The 23101-nt window shown below is 26.4% G+C and overlaps 1 protein-coding gene across 1 annotated transcript in view; it reads left to right on the top strand.

Moving 5' to 3' along the window:
* Window positions 1-15087: 15087 nt before the first annotated feature.
* LOC139427279 (uncharacterized) overlaps window positions 15088-23101 on the top strand; it is a 14973-nt gene continuing 6959 nt past the window's right edge. Inside the window, exon 1 of the mRNA XM_071188351.1 lies at window positions 15088-15168. Coding sequence (XP_071044452.1) covers window positions 15122-15168 — 47 coding nt within the window. The 5' untranslated portion in view covers window positions 15088-15121. The remainder of the gene's footprint in view (window positions 15169-23101) is intronic.

Raw genomic sequence — 23101 nt, 5'->3', positions numbered from 1 at the left:
TAATATAAATATAATAAAATTCAAATTTAATGTTTATGAAAACCTTACTAATGTATATTCAAAACAATGTGTTGCCAGATGAAGGAATCAGTACTCATAAAAGTATAATATAAATATAATAAAATTCAAATTTAATGTTTATGAAAACCTTACTAATGTATATTCAAAACAATGTGTTGCCAGATGAAGGAATCAGTACTCATAAAAGTATAATATAAATATAATAAAATTCAAATTTAATGTTTATGAAAACCTTACTAACGTATATTCAAAACAATGTGCTGCCAGATGAAGGAATCAGTACTCATAAAAGTATAATATAAATATAATAAAATTCAAATTTAATGTTTATGAAATCCTTACCAATGTAAAATCAAAACAATGATAATGTGTACCCAGATGAAACAATCATCACTCATTAAATGCAGTTAAAAATAGAATAAAATTCAATGTTAATGTTTATAGAAACCTTAGCAATGTATATTCAAAACAATGCGTACCCAGATGAATTAGTCCGTATCATTAAAACTGTTTACATGCCAATGTTTCAAAAATGGAACAATGAGTTTGAATTTTAATTTTAATGAGCCCTTGAAGTCCAAGTAATATTATTTCTCATAAATTTAAAATTAAATTATTAAGTATTTTTTTGTTGCATTTATAAGTTTTCTTTTTAAGAATCTTAGAAATTTGATATAACTTGTACATTTGTATCCTGCTTGTATTACAATTTACCAAAAAATCAAATTTTTGTAATATTACTAAATACTTTCAAGCTTTTAAAGAAATAATACAACGCGTTTAAGGCATCAAATTCAATTCAAAATTTAATTTTAAATTTTGAAGTATTAGTTTAAAACAAAATGTTTCATTTTTGAAACATTGGCGTTTCATAGATTCAATTTCAAGTGATTCATTGAGTAATGTTGTGTGCCTTTAAAAGGTATTAAGACATTAATTCAAGATAAATTATGATGTTTGAATGGAATAAGGGGGATGGATGAACATGTTCAGGTTCAACTACTGTTCAAATTCATTTGCAGGTGGCGGTCATCAAAGTGTTCGTGACAGAGAAGAATGAATTCATAGGAGGTATGAATTCATAATTAGGTATGAATACATTCTTAGGTATGAATAGGTATGAATTCATTCTTAGAATGAATTCATAGGAAATATTGCCAAGAGAATTGAAAATTTGAAGAAATTTTTTAAAATATCATAAACGCGTGAATTGTGCTCCTCTAAAAGTATTTTAGAAACTAATCCTGGGGAATATGTTGAATAATCTCGTTAATATCTAATATATTTATACTTAAAATTTAAAGTATTAATGTATTTACAAAAATTTTTATTTTCAAACTTTAGAATTTTTTTCTTAATTTTTTTATGTGGGGCATCATTTTGTTGCAGAAGGAGATATGTACTAAAAAACAGCTGAAACGATCGTGACCAGCGACAGTAAAAAATGCCCTTATCAAGCTTGTTTCAAAAACGGAAATTTGTTAAAAACATGCTTAAATATTTTTCATACAATTTTCTTTTTAATATTTTACTGTTTTTTAATGCTATTTAGTAGGTAATTTATCAAATTTCAGGTTAATTAGCTTATCCTCCTTTTTTTTCTTTTTAACTTGTCTTTAAATGGTTAAAGGCAGTTTAAAATATAATAATATTAAAATTTAATAATTACAAAAATCTTACCAATGTGTAGTCAAAATAATGTATATTCAGATGAAGTAATCAATGCAAATTAAAGCTATTACAAAAGCAATGAAAATATACTAAAATTAAATTTATCAGTCAAGACAATGTGTACAAGATGTAATATTCGGTTCTCATTAAAGCAAAAACAAGGCAGTAATAATAAAATCAAATTTAATGTTTATGAAAAATGTGTATTCAGAAGAAATATTCACTGGACGTTAAAGTTATTACAAAGCAATTTAAAATATAATAAAAATAAAATTTAATAATTTTAAACGTCTTACTAATGAGTAGTCAAAACAATGTGCATTCAGATGAAATAATCCACCAAAATGAAAATTATTACAAAGCAGTTAAATATAGAATGAAAATCAAATTCAATATTTATGAACACTTCAATGTGTAATCAAAACAAAGTGTATTCAGATGAAATAGCCTATACACATTAAAGCTTTTACAAAGCAGTTCAAAAGATAATGAATTTAAATTTAATGTTTAAAAAGGCCTTAATATGTATCAAAACAATGTTTATTCTGTTGAAGTAGTCAATACATATTAAAGTTATTACAACGCTATTTAAAATGTAATAAAAATCATTTTCAATGATTATAAAAACCTTATCAATGTGTAGTGAAAAAATTTATTCATATGAAATAATCAATGCATATTAAAGCTATCACAAGGTAGTTTGGACTATAATAAAAATCAAATTTAATAATTATATAAACTTTACTAATGAGCAGTCGAAACAATGTGCACTCGATGAAATAGCTAGTTCTCATTAAAGCAGGAACCAGGTAGTAAATCATAATAAAATCAAATTTAATGTCTGAAAAAGCCTTACCAATTTGTGGTCTGAACAATGTATATTCAGTAAAAAAAAATAGTCAATACACAGTGTAATTATTACAAAGAAGTTAAAATATATTAAAAATGAAATTTAATGATTATAACATCCTTATTAATGTATAATCAAAACAAAACTTATTGAGATGAAATAAATATACAGTGACTATTACAAAGTAGTTTAAAACATAATAAAAATCAAGTTTAATGATTATAAAATCCTTATTAATGTATAGTCAAAATAAAATGTATTGAGATGAAATAAATATACAGTGACTATTACAAAGTAGTTTAAAATATAATAAAAATCAAATTTAATGATTATAAAATCCTTATTAATGTATAGTCAAAACAAAACTTATTGAGATGAAATAAATATACAGTGACTATTACAAAGTAGTTTAAAATATAATAAAAATCAAATTTAATGATTATAAAATCCTTATTAATGTATAGTCAAAGTAAAATGTATTGAGATGAAATAAATATACAGTGACTATTACAAAGTAGTTTAAAATATAATAAAAATCAAATTTAATGATTATAAAAATTTTACCTATGTGTAGTTAATATACAATATGCACTCATATGGATTGGTTTTTATTAAGACAATAACAAGTAAGTTGTCTTAAAGAAAATAGTCCTTTTTGTTGATATTTACAAATTAAAGTGAAAGTCACAAAGAAAAAAAGAAAAAGAAAAATGAATGGGAAACAAGTGCTAAAGCTAAAAAATATTTTTAATACGGCTAAAATAAACTTTAAAATTGCTCTAGAATCCGTTAAAATCTGAATTTTATTATCTAGTACATATTAAAACGTGAAATTTCTTTTAAATGATTCATTGATTGAAGCTTTTGTTTTAATTTGTGCAACACTTTTCAGAAAAAAAAAATACTTGGACATTGTTTGTAATTAGGATTTTTAGATAAAATTGTCACTCCTTTTTCAGTAATCCCAAAAAATTAAAACCAAATATATAAATAAATGAGAGCATCGTAGGTCTCTAAAACAAATAATTTTAATTTAGTTTTTGGACATGCCAGGATAAAAATGGCTAAGTGGAAGAGGTAAAAAAATGTGAAAAAAAAAATCATTATTCCTTTTCACGTTTACGACATGGAAAAAATGCACAAATGGATGGCTATATTTATTTAGGATGGAAGGAAAACAAAAAACATCTTAAGAGAGTAGGAATTAGAAGGGTGAGCTATTATTTTAAACCCTTTTTTTTTTGTCATTTAAGAAGAAAATGGCCGTTTGCAAATTAGTTGTTTTGCTTAGAGCATGTGGAAAAGGGTTAAAAGCACGATTTAGAATTCTCTGACAATTTCGTCACGATTACTGTTTTTGTTTTGCGAAATATTTAAAATGAATTCGCAAGATACGTAGGATAATTTTCTTCTATAAATTCTAAGAATAAATCTCAGGAAACGACATTTTTTTCAGATGGGAACAAGCGACGAAAATTAGTATTTCTCTCATTCTTGCATTGGAGAGTCATGGAGAGTTCGAAGGAGTGAGTAATTTTTTTTTGACATTTACCAAGTTTTAAAAGAGAAAAAGCTGATAAACTCTTTTGATAATTTTTTTAAAACAATTATATATAAAAATGTAACAATTCTGTGATTAATAAAGGAAAAAAAAGTGCTAATTATAATTAATAAAGAATTAAAGGAATAATTTCAGAACAAGCTGGATACGTTTTTATAATTCTTGATCAGTGTTCTAAATTTAGTTAATTCTTTTTAATATAAACAGAAGTAAATTATGGTCAAAATCATTATTTTTAAAAAGTTAATATCATAGTCAGGAATATTTTTGTTTTTATAAAAATTAGTGTTTTGAAAATTGTTTCAAAGTGTGCTAAATAAATTTATGTATTTCCATTAATATTTGTTTTGAGTTTCCGTTAATTCTATCTGAAAATCATGAAATCTGTAAACTAAGTGGTACTTGTTTTACTTTGTGTTTCAACTATATTTTTATAGCAATATACTAAAGCATTCCACAAGGTGAAATTTAGCAATTTTGACATTTTTTACTATCTATATTTTAACTTTTCATCATTAGAAATCTCTTTAAATTGAGGTCGATTGTTATGATTTCTATTTATTTTATTCACATGAAATATATTTTCTTAGCATCTTTTGGCAATTACAAACTGTAAATGTATTTTCAGAAAAATTCCCCTTTTACAGAAAGTTTTTTCATAGAATTATTCGAAACTTTGTATGTAGCTTTTGTATAATGTTTTGAGTTAAAAGCTAAGGCTGAAGTGTGAATTTATTATTTCAGTCCTGTTTTGAGCAGGAATGTTTAGAATTTCTCTCTTTTGAAAAAAATAATACTGAACATTATACTTAGTACTATTTCAATGCATCTTTGAATTTTTTTTTTTAAGATTTAAGCTTAAAACACAGGTTAATTTTGCTAAAAAAAAAAGTTAATTTTGATATTTATGCATTACAATTTGTTGTTGTTAACGTGATTTACTGTTAACGTGACACAAAAAATTTGTAGTTTTAACGCTCAAATTTGCTTTCATTTTGAAAAAAAATTTTTTTTATGAAGTCTTAAATATTACTTTAAGAAAACCCTAATTCTAGTTAGTAAAACAAAAATGTACGGTATTTAAACCATTTATTTGATAATTTTTCTGTTCATATGGTAACAATTTACCGGAAATTTCGGTTTTTAAAATTATAATTCTTATTACCTCACATTTAGAAAGAAATATGTAACTGAAAAATGAACTTAATCGAGTAAATGGTTTTCATTCCACGTTTTAAAGTATCACAGTAAATTACTAAATTTTACCACGTTTACCTAATCTTTTTACATACTATAAAATTATATTATTAATTTTACCAAAAAACATTACTTAAGCCCTTTGTTTAAAATTATTGGAGTTTTTGGTGTTCTCATAGAGCTAGAAACACGGTAAACATTGAGATATCCTACTCTTTTTTCAGAGTAAAATATTTCTGAGTAAAATATTCTTAAATTGCTTCTTTTATGTCCTAATTATTTCTTAAATGTCACATATTATGTCTTAAATATTATTATATCACAATAATAAAATGTTTTCAAAAATTTTTAATATTGTTTATAAGCGTACTTTGCACTTTGTTTTATTACACGATCAACGAAAATATAATGAAACGAAAATATATGCAATAAATCATCGTGAAACATAATATATATTAACTTTATTGGAATTTTAAAATAATTCTGAGTTGAACCATCTTTTTATACTTCTTAACAATGTTTTCACTGTTTAATGGTTCAACTTGTGCGGGGAAAAATCCAGGTAAAATAATGACATATCTGATGAGTGAAACAATAATTCTGGTAATAAAAACCAAATTATACGGCAATTAAATTTTTAATTTGTTAGGTTTTGAGTTCACTATGACATCAATATGAAATAAATTTTGCAGTATAAATGTTTCTTATGCCATGCTCTAAGGTATCATGATGAAATTACCATATTTTACCACATTTAATCACATGTTCTAAACCCAAATTTTATTGTTAATTTCACCAATATGATTACCAAAGCACTTCTGTAAAAACTACCGAGCTTTTTGGTGTTCCTATAGAGCCAGATACACGGTAAAGTTTTACCACATTCTGGTAGCTTCGACAATACTATTTTTTTTAAGTGTGAACAGAAACATGGTTTAATTTAATAATTTATAATTTTGCACCGAAGAACTTAAAGTGGTTCTAGAACCGATGTTATTCTTAACCTTTTAACCAATTCTGCTGAGAGTGTAATAAAAACAAAAATTCAATTCCTGGTTCAGAAAAAATTTACTATTTTTAAATCGTCTTTTAAATCTAAAAAAAAGTTTATTTTTTGTTTGTCGATAATTATATTTTGAGCTTTTAATATAAGCAATGAAATTTAAACAATAGACTTTAAACTTATGCAACAATTAAACACTGCGTGTTTTCATTAGAAATCCTTCATCTTAGAAGTTAAATCTTAGAAGTTAAAGCTCTTTTATTAAAAAAGAGTGTATGACAATTAAGCTAAGATGAATAATTTAAAAGTACTATTTATGAAATAATTATATTTGTCTACATAAGATATAAAAACATGCATTTTTGTTAATTAATTGTATTTAGCATAATTTATAGTTCTTTTGTTTTAATATATTTAAGATGACTTATCTTAAGCTATAGTTAAGTAATTGCCAACCATCAAATCATTGTCACTTTGTCACATTATTAACTAATTCTGTGAACAATACTTGTTTCAGATTCTTTCTTTTTTCTTACATCTAAAAATTCATTTTATTAAACATATTTGGAAAAGACACTAAATATTCTTTTAAATTGATGACATATTTAAGAAATGAGAAATTGCACATTGTCGATTGCAGTTGGCGTGACCAGAAAACCTTGAGACTTACACCCCTAAAAATTCAGTCAATTACACATTAAGTAAAACTAATATATAATTCATAAATGCCAAAATTATATTTCTTATTACTACACATTTATTATAAAATACAAAACTGAAAATTATATTTTGCCGAATAAATGAATTTTATGTCATTATCTAAGGTATCATGTTAAAATTACCACATTTAAATAATTTTATCAAATATAAAACTTTACTTTTTTAATTTATTTAACCAAATTAATTACCAAAGTAAAAATCAAAAAGTTGGGTAAAAATTACGGAGCTTTTTGATGTTCCCATTAAAGTAAGTTTTGACCATCTTTTTTTTTCTCAATGCAGGAACAAAAGAAAAATTCGCAAAATATTAATCAAAATACATATCAAAATCAAACAGATATTTTCATCAAATAAATAAGTTTATTGGCAAAAAATAAGTATTTGTTTAACAAGTTAAGTTCAGTTATTTTTAATGACTAAATAAATATTTTGTATTGTTTTAGATTCAGTTATTGACCATAACACTTCTTTAGAAAATCACTTTTTCTCCGTTTAGGTTTTAACCCCCTCTTTTAATTTCCATGAGTCAAAATCTCTCCCTAATTGGGTCAAATCATCCTCATGAAGAGAGCTTTGATCCAGTTTTTTAGCTCATGAAATATCCTTAATAAAAAAAGATTGTTTTTTATATAAGTAAAGATTGTAATCTGGGGAAATAAAAACCATACCTTCAAATTATTATTTTCACTATATTAATTATTGTCTTAAATACTGTACATTATATTAGATATTTTATAGTATTTATTCGGTTAAAGATTTTTTTCATTGTAAAAAGCGGATCAAACCTCCTATGTTTTCCTTATTTAGTTTATTGTTTCTAATGTTTTAATTTATTATGAAAGTAAGTAAATTCGAACTGAAATTTTAACCCAAAAATTATATTACTGAATTCGAAACTATAATTTTAAATGTTAAGTCACATAGGTATTCTTTTCCCTAATGGTTCATTATATGCATATTTCATAATATCAATGCTGTTCATTAAATTATATATTTTATAATATTCATTCTGCTAAAGATAGTTTTTATTGCAAAAAGCTGGTCAAACCTCCAATGTTTTCCTAATTTAGTTTATTATTACTAATGTTTTAATTTATTATGTAAGTAGGTGAATTCAAATTGAAATTTTAACCTAAAAATTATATTATTGAATTCGTAACTATTCTCATTTTAAACGTTAGGTCACATAGCTATTCTTTTCCCTAATGGTTCATTATAGTGTTCATTATATATATATATATTATAATATCAATACTGTTCATTATATTATATATTTTATAATAATTATTCTGCTAATGATATTTTTTTATTGTAAAAAGCTGGTCAAACCTCTCATGATTTTCTTATTTAGTTTATTGTTACTAATGTTTTAATTTATTATGTAATTAAGTAAATTCAAATTGAAATTTTAACCTAAAAATTATATTTTTGAATTCGAAACTATTCTTATTTTAAATATTGAGTCACATAGGTATTCTTTTTCCTAATGGTTCATTATATGTATATTTTATAATATCAATACTGTTCATTACATTATATATTTTATAATATTCATTCTGTTAAAGATATTTTTTTATTGTAAAAAGCTGGTCAAAACCCCCATGTTTTCCTTATTTAGTTTATTGTTAAAAATGTTAATTTTTTTTATGTAAGTAAGTAAATTCAACCTGAAATTTTAACCTACAAGTTACATTTTTGAATTCGAAACTATTCTTATTTTAAATATTAAGTCACATAGGTATTCTTTTCCCTAATGGTTCATTGCACTGTTAATTCGAAACTATTTTTATTTAAAATGTTAAGTCACATAGACATTCTTTTCTCTAATGGTTGACACTAAATTATCATGCTCCTCGTTACGTAAGTATCGCTCATTTAACGTCACCCCGTGAACACTTGTGAAGGGAGTTACATTCAGACAACACACAACAGAGGAGAAACACACATACACACATGCAGGGAGAAAGAAGAAAAGAGGGATACTCAAGTGGGGTTCCTGCCATTGGCTTCACAATCAGGCACCCTGACTACTTCCCTGACCTGGATGGCAGCCACATAGTTATTAGTTTATAATTAAAAACTGAATCATATTCCAGCTATATAATTATCTATGTCAAAGACAAACTACTTTATTTAAGAATATGTTATTCATATTTCCTTGAAAGAATGTCTAATAAATGAAATTTGCTTACAATTTATTAAGTGGTGTGATAATTAATATTGAATAATAATTAAAAAGCAAATGATATTAACTATAAAAACAGACCATTAAAAGTCTATTCGAAGGGGACTTTAAGTAACTGCTTTTAAAAAATCAATAAAATTTATACAAATCAGCATTTTGATTAAAAGAAAACTTAAAATATGTTGAAGCATTAGTGTAAACTAACATTTTCGCTTTACAAAAATAAATCATCATCATCACTATATATGGCAGGACAGCCCAAGTTGGCGCTTGGTTTTCTGCGGAGGATTCCTTCAGGACACATTATTTTTTAACAGGACTGCAAATCTATAATCCCAATTACTTTAAAATCTGATTCCACAGAATTGAAAAAACTCTTTTTTTTTTATCTTCCACTCTTTCAGCTAGAAAAAAAAATGATAATAAACAAAAGTTTGAAATTTTGAAAAAAAATTAAATAAACGAACTACTTCACATAATCAATCTAATTTAGTGAATAAACACCCGAATAATAAATGTGCTAGTAATTAACCTACATTATCACTCAATTAGAATGTTTCCACACTAACTCTCACACAAACCTGACACACCACTTGGAATTTTTTCATTTAAGCCAGTAATTATAAATGTTGAAATCAAAAGTGACTGTTAAATATTTTATATAATTGTTCACAAATAACTTACATTTCTTATTATTTAAAGTAATAATGCATAAAACTAATTTAGAGCTCTAAAGTAGCAATTCAAAAACAAAAAAAAAACAAAAAAAACTTACTCTTTCAATGTAAAGCTTACTTTTTCTTCTTTTACAATTTACTACTCAACAATACAGGGTATTGTCAGGTAATTCAGCATGAAGTATAAAACAGCATTGTAAATGCGCCAAAGGTATAAAAAAAGGTTTTAATTATTAAATAGCAAATTCATTCCAGCTGTTTACATTAACTTCATGTCCATACTAAGCCCCTTCTCCCCTACAGTATCACCCAAACAGTCGTTATAGTTTCAGTTTATGAAACTTAAAAGAAAATAATGCTTTAAAATTATTTATGTTAAACACATATCAAAAATAAATCTCAATGTGTAATTAACAGTCTTTAAAACTATTAAAACAGTTTGGAAAGTGTTTTTATAACAGATGGATCCCAGCTGTCCCCATTACCTTCATGTCCAGACTAACCCCCGTTTCCCCTATAGTATCTTCCAAATGCTTGCTATATTTTAATTTCATGAAATTAAAGAGAAAAGAATGTTTTAAAATTATTTATGCTGAATACATGTCAAAAATAATTCTCAGTGTGTAATAAACAGTCTCTAAAATGTTTAAAACAGTTTAAAAAGTGTTTTTATAACAGATGGATCCCAGCTGCCTACATTACCCCTATGTCCAGACTAACCACCTTCTTCCCTATAGCCTCTCTCAAACGCTCTCTATATTTTGAATTCATAAAATTTAAAAGAAAAGAATGTTTTAAAACTATATATCTTGAATACAAGTGAAAAATAATTCTCAGTGTGTAATTAACAGTCTCTAAAATTCTTAAAACAGTTTGGAAAGTGTTTTTATAACAGATTGATCCCAGCTCTCCCCATTATCTTCATGTCCAGACTAACCCCCTTCTTCCCTATAGTATCTCCCAAATGCTTGCTATATTTTGAGTTCATGAAATTAAACAGAAAAGAATGTTTTAAAATTATTATGGTGAATACATATCAAAAATAATTCTCAGTGTGTAATTAACAGTCTCTAAAATGTTTAAAACAGTTTGAGAAGTGTTTTTATAACAGATGGATCCCAGCTGCCTACATTACCCTTATGTCCAGACTAACCACCTTCTCCCCTATAGCATATCCCAAACGCTCTCTATATTTTGAATTCATAAAATTTAAAAGAAAAGAATGTTTTAAAATTATATATGTTGAATACAAGAGAAAAATAATTCTCAGTGTGTAATTAACAATCTCTAAAATTTTTAAAACAGTTTGGAAAGTGTTTTTATAACAGATTGATCCCAGATGTCCCCATTATCTTCATGTCCAGACTAACCCCCTTCTTCCCTATAGTATCTCCCAAACGCTTGCTATATTTTGAGTTCATGAAATTAAAGAGAAAAGAATGTTTTAAAATTATTTATGTTAAATACATGTCAAAAATAATTCTCAATGTGAAATTAATAGTCTCTAAAATTACTAAAACAGTTTGGAAGGTGTTTTATAATAGATTGAATCCAGCTGTCCACATTACCCTCATGTCCAGACTAACCAACCCCCTTCTCCTCTTGAATCCCTAAAATTGAAAAGAAAAGAATGTTTTAAAATTATTTATATTCAATACATATCAAAACTAATTCTCAGTGTGCAATTAGCAGTCTCTAAAATTATTAAAACAGATTGGAAAGTGTTTTTATAACAGATTGATCCCAGCTGTCCCCATTACCTTCATGTGTAGACTAACCTCCTTCTCCCCTATAGTATCTCCCAAATGCTTGCTATATTTTGAGTTCATGGAATTAAAGAGAAAAGAATGTTTTAAAATTATTATGGTGAATACATATCAAAAATAATTCTCAGTGTGTAATTAACAGTCTCTAAAATGCTTAAAACAGTTTGAGAAGTGTTTTTATAACAGATGGATCCCAGCTGCCTACATTACCCTTATGTCCAGACTAACCACCTTCTCCCCTATAGCATCTCCCAAACGCTCTCTATATTTTGAATTCATAAAATTTAAAAGAAAAGAATGTTTTAAAATTATATATGTTGAATACAAGTGAAAAATAATTCTCAGTGTGTAATTAACAGTCTCTAAAATTTTTAAAACAGTTTGGAAAGTGTTTTTATAACAGATTGATCCCAGCTGTCCCCATTATCTTCATGTCCAGACTAACCCCCTTCTTCCCTATAGTATTTCCCAAATGCTTGCTATATTTTGAGTTTATGAAATTAAACAGAAAAGAATGTTTTAAAATTATTTATGTTAAATACATGTCAAAAATAATTCTCAATGAGAAATTAACAGTCCCTAAAATTACTAAAGCAGTTTGGAAAGTGTTTTATAATAGATTGAACCCAGCTGTCCACATTACCCTCATGTCCTGACTAACAAACCCCCTTCTCCTCTTGAATCCATAAAATTTAAAATAAAAAAATTTATTAAAATTATTTGTATTTAATACATATCAAAAATAATTCTCAGTGTGCAATTTGCAGTCTCTAAAATTATTAAAACAGTTTGGAAAGTGTTTTTATAACAGATTGATCCCAGCTGTCCCCATTACCTTCATGTCTAAACTTACCTCCTTCTCCCCTATAGTATCTCCCAAATGCTTGCTATATTTTGAGTTCATGAAATTAAAGAGAAAAGAATGTTTTAAAATTATTATGTTGAATACATATCAAAAATAATTCTCAGTGTGTCATTAACAGTCTCTAAAATTACTAAAACAGTTTGGAAAGTGTTTTATAATGGATTGAACCCAGCTGTCCACGTTATCCTCATGTCCAGACTAACCAACCCCCTTCTCTTCTTGAATCCATAAAATTTAAAAGAAAAGAATGTTTTAAAATTATTTATGCTGAATACATGTCAAAAATAATTCTCAGTGTGTAATTAACAGTCTCTGAAATGTTTAAAACAGTTTGAAAAGTGTTTTTGTTACAGATGGATCCCAGCTGTCTACATTACCCTCATGTCCAGAATAACCACCTTCTTCCCTATAGTATCTCCGAAATGCTTGCTATATTTTGAGTTCATGAAATTAAAAAGAAAAGAATGTTTTAAAACTATTTATGCTAAATACATATCAAAAATAATTCTCAATGTGAAATTAACAGTCTCTAAAATTACTAAAACAGTTTGGAAAGTGTTTTATTATAGATTGAACCCAGCTGTCCACATTACCCCCATATCCAGACTAACCAACCCCCTTCTCCTCTTGAATCCATAAACTTTAAAAGAAAAGAATGCTTTAAAATTATTTGTATTCAATACATGTCAAAAATAATTCTTAGGGTGTAATTAACAGTCTCTAAAATCATTAAAACAATTTGGAAAGTGTTTTATAACAGATTGATCCCAGCTGTCCCCATTACCCTCATGCCCAGACTAACCCCCTTCTACCCTATAGTATCACCCAAAATTTGCTATATTTTGAGTTCATGAAATAAAAGAGAAAGGAATGTTTTAAAATTATTTATGTTGAATACATATCAAAAATAATTCTCAGTGTGTCATTAACAGTCTCTAAAATTACTAAAACAGTTTGGAAAGTGTTTTTATAACAGATTGATCCCAGCTGTCTCCATTATCTTCATGTCCAGACTAACTCCCTTCTCCCCTATAGTATCTCTCAAATGCTTGCTATGTTTGAGTTCATGAAATTAAAGTGAAAAGAATGTTTAAAATTATTTATGTTGAATACATATCAAAAATAATTCTCAGTGTGTCATTAACAGTGTCTAAAATTATTAAATCAGTTTGGAAAGTGTTTTTATAACAGATTGATCCCTGCTGTCTCCATTATCTTTATGTCCAGACTAACCCCCTTCTCCCCTATAGTATCTCCCAAATGCTTGCTATATTTTGCGTTCCTGAAATTAAAGAGAAAAGAATGCTTTAAAATTATTTATGTTGAATGCATGTCAAAAATAATTCTCAGTGTGTAATTAACAGTCTATAAAATCATTAAAACAATTTGAAAAGTATTTTTATAACAGATGGTTCCCTGATGTCCACATTACCCTCATGTCCAGACTAACCTCCTTCTCCCCCATATCATCTCCCAAACGCTCTCTATATTTTGAATTCATAAAATATGAACGAAAAGCATGTTTTAAAATTTTTTATGTTAAATACATGTCAAAAATAATTCTCAATGTGTAATTAACAGTCTCTAAAACTATTGAAACAGTTTGGAAAGTGTTTTAATAACACATTGATCAAAGCTGTCCGCATTACTCTCATGTCCAGACTAACCCCCTTATCCCCTATTGCATCTCCCAAACGCTCTCTATATTTTGAATTCATAAAATTTAAAAGAAAAGCATGTTTTAAAATTTTTATGTTAAATACATGTCAAAAATAATTCTCAGTGTATAATTAACAGTCTCTGAAATTATGAAAACAATTTGGAAAGTGTTTTTATATCAGATGGATCCCAGCTGTCTACATTACCCTCATGTCCAGACTAACCCCTTTCTCCCCTATAGCATATCCCAAACGCTCTCTATATTTTGAATTCATAAAATTTAAAAGAAAATAATGTTTTAAAATTACATATGTTAAATACACGTCAGAAATAATTTTCGATGTCTAATAAACAGTCTCTAAAATTGTTAAAATAGTTTGGAAAGTGTTTTCATTACTTATTAAAAATCGACCTCAAAACTAATGTTATTTACCTTTTCATATTGCTTAAAAAGTAAGTTTAAAAAAATTTAAAACACTTCTATATTCTATAAAGAGTCACGGCCGAATAATTTTATTTATATCGTTTATAAAAGTAATTTGAATAACAGATTTAATTTGACTATTTCTTTTAAATAAACTATTTGAGAAATATTTGTTACGAAAATTATCCACTAGTTTGCGCTCATAGGTATACATAAACATGCGGAAGGATACATAGGTCGTTCATACTTTTAAATAGAATAATAAATTTTCCAGTATACAGAAGCAATAATAAAATATAGAAATATAACTAATAGCCCTTGCAATCTCTGGGAAAATATAAAGTCTTCAATATAAATACCTTCTCAATTCATAACTATTTAACGTCTCTTAATCAGTCTACTGTAATAATCTGTACTTCGGCAACTAAAGAAAGGGTTCCGTTAAAAAACAAGCCAATTTTATCCGTCCGGTCTGTATAAAACGAATATCTAAAATCACTTAAAACACCTGCTCAATTCAATATGAAGATCATCATTAGAAGTTCTTTAATCATCTTTTTACTATTGGTGTAAGTAAATAATCTTATAATTTATCGTTTCATTTACATAGCGTGAATTAAAAACCATTAATTCTACATTTATGAGTGGGATGATATATTTCAATCAATGTTTGGGGAGGAATTAAAGTGGTATTATTTTTACTATAAACATGTCAGAATCTTAAGTTATGTTTTTTTTTCCTTTCCTATCCTGTTTTTTTTTTCACTTTTGAAATGAAATAACCTAAAGATTTACTTTTATTCCTATATTCGCTATTGATCAAGGGCGCGTGGCAGTCAGTCATGTTGAAATCAAAATAAATAGAGTCAATCCGGGCAAATATAATATGAACTCAAAATATAACTTAAACATTAATTTTTTTTATTGTTTATAATAAGAAATTTTGGGAAGTTTTAGGTAAAAAAAATTGGTCATGTCAGAAAAAGTACTTTATCTTATATCTATTCTAGTACTTTCTTAAAAGTACTTAAAGTACTTTTTAAGTACTTAAAAGGTACTTTTAAGTATTTTATCTCATTGATGACCTTTTCTTGTTTTTTTATTATTTGAATCCCTAATGACCCTTTTCTATTTAAGGTACAGATATGAAGTAAAATTCATTCTTATATTTGTTTATTATTCTTTTTAAAATAGTGTAATGAATAAATGTTTTATAAATTATTTAACTATTTACAATGTTACTTTTCTGTGATTGCTGTTTTATGATTTCGTTTTCTGATTTTGTACTTAAGTCACAATAGAAAGTGTTTTAAATGATAGGCAAGGTGTTTTGTAATGACTACCCTCAATGCTTAATTTTCAATATCTCTGTTTAAAATGGAGTAGGAACATCTCATCAGGGATCGCAAATTGTTTCTTAAGCAAATTTTTTAAACGTTATCAAATTTTGACGAATCAATAACAAAGTAGTTGGGATAAAGAATATCTATCTATACATGTTTGATTGCTTTTGAAAATAGATAAAAATCGAAAGACGATTAGTAGAAACAATTGCAAGTTTACTTAGGCAATTAAAGTGGCTTTGATTTTTCGTTCCGCCTTTCTCACTAGTGGTTAAAAAAATAGTTTTCAAGCCCTAATGTGAATACTTCTTCTTACTTTATTTTTGGAAAGGATTCTAATCAAACACCCTATGTAACCAAATGACTGCATAGATAATTAATAAATGCTATGATTATTGCAATAGTTAAGTAAAGAAAAAATAACAAATTTTAAAATATGTGTTAGGAATTAAAAAATTGTAAAATTTTGCTTAATATTATTAATTACTGAAAATTTTATTGAGGATATTGCACCGTAAAAAATTTCGAGATATGTTGCGACAAACATTGATATTCATTTGCTGGCTACATAAATTGGTGTTTAGTTTTACTATATATTGGTGCTTTCACTAGCTCCAAACAACAAGAGAAGGTTGCACCAAAAATGGGATTTTGAAAAAATATAAAAGCAGCGAAAGGTTGTACCAAAAATCAGTGTTTTGAAAAGAGCTATAAGCGGAGGAAGATTGCACCATGATTTGGTACTTTTGAAGGGAACTAAAAGTGAGGAAGGTTGCACCAAAAGGAAGATTATTTAAATCAAATTTATATAAATCAAATTATAATTTAATTATTTAAATTTATAAAAACTTTAAAAAATATTTTCTTTCATATCAATAATTTTTCTTTCTTTNGACTGATTCAAATTAAATTATTTTTTTTATTAAATATTTAATAATGATGCTAACTTTCTCTGCTTTCTGGCGCTTCAAAAATATTTTCCTTCATATAAAATTTTTTTCATTTTTGAAGTTGATATAGGTAAAATTAAAATTCTATTTTACATTTCATTCATTAAAGAACCAACAGATGATATAGAGTTAGTACCACTAATGTTTCAAAGAGAATTTTAATTTTAGGCAGAATCAAATTATTATTACTATGTATTTTGAAATTACTTTATTATTTAAAAATGAAAATAAGACTTTCGCAAATAGAAATTTATGTAAAAGAGTAGGCAAATATTGGATTGGTCAACCCCCAACCTCTAATTAAGAAAGCATTCCAAGATTAATTATATTAGCTTATGGAAATATTAAATTTGAAGTAAATTAAGAAATGTAAAAATAATGACATTACTTGAAAATATGAGCAAAAAATATACAGATGCAGATCTATATTCAAACATAGTTTATTCATTTACAATCACTTTGATGTTAGACAGAATATAATAATTTTTATGCAAAATCTTAAAATTGAAATATATAACACTTTTTATACATATCACAGCATTCATTAAAAAAATACAAAATATTCACTCAAAAATATGATTGATAGTATGTTTTTGTTGCTGAGAGAGTGCATTCAATTCGAACTTATTTTTAATTTGCATTAATTTTAAAAATTGTGTTGGCGTATGCCTCTATGCTTACAGTTTTGAAATTTGGGATGATCTAAAAATAATTTTCAATATTTTAATAAAATACTAAATTTCTTGATATACTCTGCCTCATCTGAATTAAAATTTACAATATAACTAAATTACTCTTTTACAAACATAATTTATAACTTGATAAAAAGATTAAAATTTAACTCAGTTTGGAAAAAATTACTGTCATTTCTTACAAATTAGTAAATGGTGGTGAGCATTTGAGAAAAAGCAATATTTTTATTAGATATTTATCATTATATTCATTATTATATTCATTATTATATATTCATTATTATAGATTTTTCTGGTACTATTACTTTAAGTACATCATATTTTTCAGTTGATTGTAAAAAACACAACAAGAATTGAAAAAATTACACACAAATAAAACTTTGGAGCCTTTTCACAAAATAATAATTATTTTTCCAAATACAGGTTCTTCATTCTCGAAACTTGAAACTGTACACATTCCTTGTTTGTAAGCTGTTCTTGAAACTAGTACTTTTGAAGTTTAAAAAAACTGTTCATAACCTTCTAGAATTCTGGTAATTTCGGCAGAATAAATATTTTCCATTACAGGCTTTGCACTGGTTATAACAATATTTTTTTCTAAGCTTCTTTCTTGATCAAAAGCATTGAAGTTTTTGGTGCCTTTGTGCTAACGAAAGAAGATTAAAAATAATGTAATTTATGGTAATAAAATGTATAGGAATTGAAGTAATTTTACAGAACAACAAAATTTGAATCCTTACATTTTTAAAGCATAGAAAGATCAATCAAAGCAGGTCATATTTTAATTACTATTTTTAAAATGCTATGTTAAAAAAAATTGCGAAATTGTCGTTCTTATGCAGAAAAATGTTTTAAACATTTCACCATCTGAAACATTTTTTAGAGACCATCTATTTATAGGGGGGGGGGGGGATTTTTATCTTAAGTCTTCTTTCACCCCTAAAGATCCTGAAGAGGAAAGTTTTGATATTTTGAAATATTATTATTTTTTTTGTTGTTGTTAAAATGCGCCGATACACCCAAGTTGAATTTCTTCTCATGATAAATGTTGAATTGACTTTCATTCAGAGCAACCCTTCAAAAAATTTGCAGAAGGAACTGTCAACTGTTAAATTATTAAATGAACATATGATCATCACTTGGATAGATCAAAGAGTTCGTCTTGAGTCTAAGAGGGCGGGATATGGCTGCTGATAAACACGCAAGCAGTTTTCATTAAAACTCTACATGTATACTGTTTGTGAGGATTGTCTTTTTAAGTAAAGGTCTTTAGTTTCATAGAAGCAGATATATTTCTGAATAAGAAAAAATTACTCTTATAATTAAAGTGAAACTTTTTAAAAAAAATTGTACTTAAAAAAAACTGTAAATATTATAAAGAATGCATATGACATTCTTCATGATCTAAAGTTTGATTTTATGCTCATGTTATCTTTTCCCTCCCTCACAAAACGCAAATGTGGATAAATTACAAAAAGAAAGTAATAATAATAATTCATGGAAAAATAATAATCTAAAACAAGGTATTTATGAGCATCTAAGTATTTTTTTTTTATTTAGATTTAATGAAAAAATATATTTATTGACTTTCTAGATACGATATTCTGTTCAATTTAAAATTTGTTTCGCTTAGTAAAAAAATATTAATACGAAAATCTATTTTTAAAATAAATTATAATAAGAAATCATCTTATTTCTAAATGCTCTGAAACAAATCTTGTCTTGGTCGGTATTTTGTTCAAATTTCAGTAAGATTCTTGGTGAATAAAGAAAAAAAAAATAAAAATTAGCGCTTTTTTTTTTTTTTTTTTTTTTTTTTTTTAAACGCCAATATGTTTTTTTGTTTTTTTTACCCTACCTCGTGCACCAAAGAGAAACCCAGTTTCCATGACAACGGCTGCCTTTCTCTCTAGTGCGTATAATTCTCTTTAAAAATTTTGCAACAAAGGCATTTAAGAATGTATAGACAAAAATTCGAGTAATTATGCGACATTACAAACGAAAATGAGCAATATAGAACATGAAAATCAAAACAGAAGCATAGATATTGATAAGAAGTTTTAATCCTAACAGAAAGTACATATGATTTTTTTTTGTTAGGTAGAATGCAATTAAAACACGGAACTAGAACATTTTCACCAGCAGTTAATTTGTCGGAAGGCTATGCTGCTTAAGATTGCCGTTTCCCCCCGTTTATTTGTCACTGGTATTGCACTTTCTGTGTGCATAAATTGGATGTGCCTCTTTATTTACTTAAAAGGAGTTAATATAGATTTTAAAATGTCTAATTATTCATACAACGAATATAGTTTCCTAGAAGAAATTTGAAACTAACTCTTTCAGGACACACAACAAAATTTTTAAAGACATGAAAGAAATGAACCGTAATTATTGCAAATAAATAAGAAAAGTATACTTACTTGCAAAAGAAATACACAATTTCAAAGACAAATTGCATGAGATGAAAGCAAGCTTCAACAACAAAAATCGTCCATTAGTTAACAGTTACAAAATAAGTCATCGGTCACAGTTAAAGCTTCTGCCTTTCATACTACGAAAGTTTGATGCAATCGATTGCGCTATGAATGTATTTCTCGAACATATTTACCAATTTATGGTGCAACCTAAATAAAACAATTTTTCATTTAACCAATTTATGGTACAATTAGAAACTTTGCACCAAATATTGGTTAAACATTTACCCAGATATTTTCAGTGTACCAAATTTTATCATATATTATAAAATCTTATTATATTATTAATTTAACCAAATTCATTTTCAAAGCACTTCTGTAATAATTACCTAGCATTCGTGTGTTCCCATATAGCCAAAAATACGTCAAATTCTACCATATTTTGGTAGTTTTGATCATACTGTTTTATTTTTTTCAGTGAAAAGATTAAAATATTTATTAATTTTGGTTCAGATGAGGGTTTATTAAATGTTTTGGTAAGAGAACCCCATAATATTTATGAAAATTTTGTGGGACCCTATAAGGAAAGCATTGACCAAGCACGTGCTCACACAAATGCAGAGGTCAGATTATTAAAATATTACTTTTGGGCTTAGATATATATCGATATTTAAATGAAGAATTATTTAAATATTATACTTTGATAAGGGTCATTTTCACGAAAGCTTGAAAGCACTTAAGTTAATGAAATCGAAAAGAAAATTGAATAGTAATTCCCAATATTGAAATCAAACTTCATTTTCTGAAGTCGATATTAACATTCTCAGGAAAAAAATATTTGAAAACTTATTACTTATTTTCTGAAAAGCAAATTTTTTCTTATTTTAATTTAACAAAGAGGACATGAGGAAATGATACATGAGTCTATTTTAGTTACATAAAGTAAACAAAAATTATAAAAACATAATAGTTTTATTTTTATTATTTTATTTAAACACATTCTACACATTCTAATGAACATTTTCCACCCCAAGAAATAAATAGCCGAATCTAGAAATCCAGAAGCTGTAGTCACAGAACTGGCCGGGCCCGTATAAGTCACAACTTAAGACTAAATTTACAAAATTGTTTAGTTATAAAATACTTTTAAATTATTTATAACATATAATGATTAATAACTTGTGATATATTAGTTAATTGAAATCGATATTCCCTTTATTTTTTGTTAACGCATTCTAAACAGACTATTTTTTTAACACCAGATTCCCTAAGGAAATAATTTTGACTGTTTTTAATTTCAATTAGAAAAACAATGATGTATATAATGACGCAATTTCTTAGAATTTTTTACAACATATAATTTCTTTATCGTTAATATTTACAAATAACTTGTTATATAACTGTAAATAATATAAAAAATATCGAAAATCAATTTTAAACAAATTTCTTTACGCATTATTTATTCTTTAACAATCCAGTCCTTTTGATTGCTTTTAGGCAATATAGGTATATCCTAAGTTTCAGTCTATAGTCTATTAATTTTTCAAATTTTTTCATGTCTTCATTTGTAACTGCAAATAATGTTACTAAGCAATTTTCTTTTAATCCAGAGACAAGTGTTTCATAATTATGCACATCTGCCACTTTCCGATCTAATGTTCTTTTCATAACAGCTCCAATTCCGTTGAAAGCTTCTTTTTCATGTCCGGATTCATTATAGTTCCAAATAAAGTTTAGAATACCAGCAGTAAGCTGTTTTATATGTTGTGATATAAAAGAAACATTTTTCTGTTTCCATATTGAGTTGATGGCCCATCACTTAGCATATCAACATGTTTTACTTCATTTGTACTCAAAATCCATTTAAAAGTGGGTATAATTGCCCATATTGCTGTTTTATCATGTTGAAGTGAGGGACTTATTGCAGCGAAAGAGTTGGAAACTAACTACTCTATCACCTTCTTTTTTGTAATAAACTCTTGTGTGAATAGTTAGTTACCTGTTGCCTACCACTTCCAAAATGCACTGACTGAATCTCTTCACTATATTTGCGACTGTAATTTTCGCTTAACTCAATATGTACTAGTATTGAATCTGTTGATAATTGTTTTTTCAGTTCATTCATAGTTGTACACTAATGAACTATATTTGCAATATGGACCATATATTTTGGTAAGGTGCCCTCTAGCTTTTCAATTAAATTGGATGTACTAACTTCATATTCTGTCTTAATAGGTTTATTAGAAATCTTTTCTTGATTTTTCACAATATATTTATTTTTTCCTAAAACCCACTTTTTGTACTTGACTACTTCCTTATCAATAATCTCTTTATAAATTACAAACAATTTTCACAGCTGGAATGACTAGTTATTGTTTTTATTAAACATGCTGATGATTTATATTCAGTAATATTAATCTCATAAAGTTTTATTTTATTTTATAACCGTCGTTGAACAGTCGACCCAATGAGGAACCTGCATGCTTCGGGTAATCGCAGAATGTTGATTATTTCGAATAGTTTATATCTTAAAACTCCCTAAAACCAATTCAGAATTTAAAAAATTGACCCGAATATTAAAAAAAACTTAACTTAAAATTAGCCCAAAACGAAACTAACTTCACGTGACACAAAATGAGGCGTGGTTTGCTATGACGTCAAGATATAGTAACTCAGCGAACGGGAGGAGTTAAACCAAAGTTTCCTATCTAAAAATGTGTTACAAAGGGGTTTTGATTTGAACCGCATTTTTTAAAAATTGTTTTTCTTTCATGCTTATATTATTTATATATAGTTTAAATATATATGTAGTGTATATCAGTTGCATCCTCCTCCTTGAGAAAATTTTTGTGAGCACCTTTCAGCATAATGAAATAAAATTGAGGAATGAAAAAATAAATATCGAATCTACATTTTTTTTAACAACTTTTGAAATAAATTCATTTTTATTTATTTATACTGATTCATTTTTATTTATATTTGTCTATACATAAAAGTCTGAACTGTTTTGAAAGTTTTTTATTTAATAAGTTGATCCCAATTAGAGGGAATGGAATGAATGGTATATGACCTGGAATTATAAGTTTTTAGGTAAATAAAATGT

The sequence above is a fragment of the Parasteatoda tepidariorum genome, chromosome X2 (assembly GCF_043381705.1).
Source record: "Parasteatoda tepidariorum isolate YZ-2023 chromosome X2, CAS_Ptep_4.0, whole genome shotgun sequence".
NCBI classification, from domain to species: domain Eukaryota; kingdom Metazoa; phylum Arthropoda; class Arachnida; order Araneae; family Theridiidae; genus Parasteatoda; species Parasteatoda tepidariorum.
The sequence above is the reverse complement of the archived record's forward strand: the minus strand, read 5'-3'. Positions and strand labels throughout refer to the sequence as shown.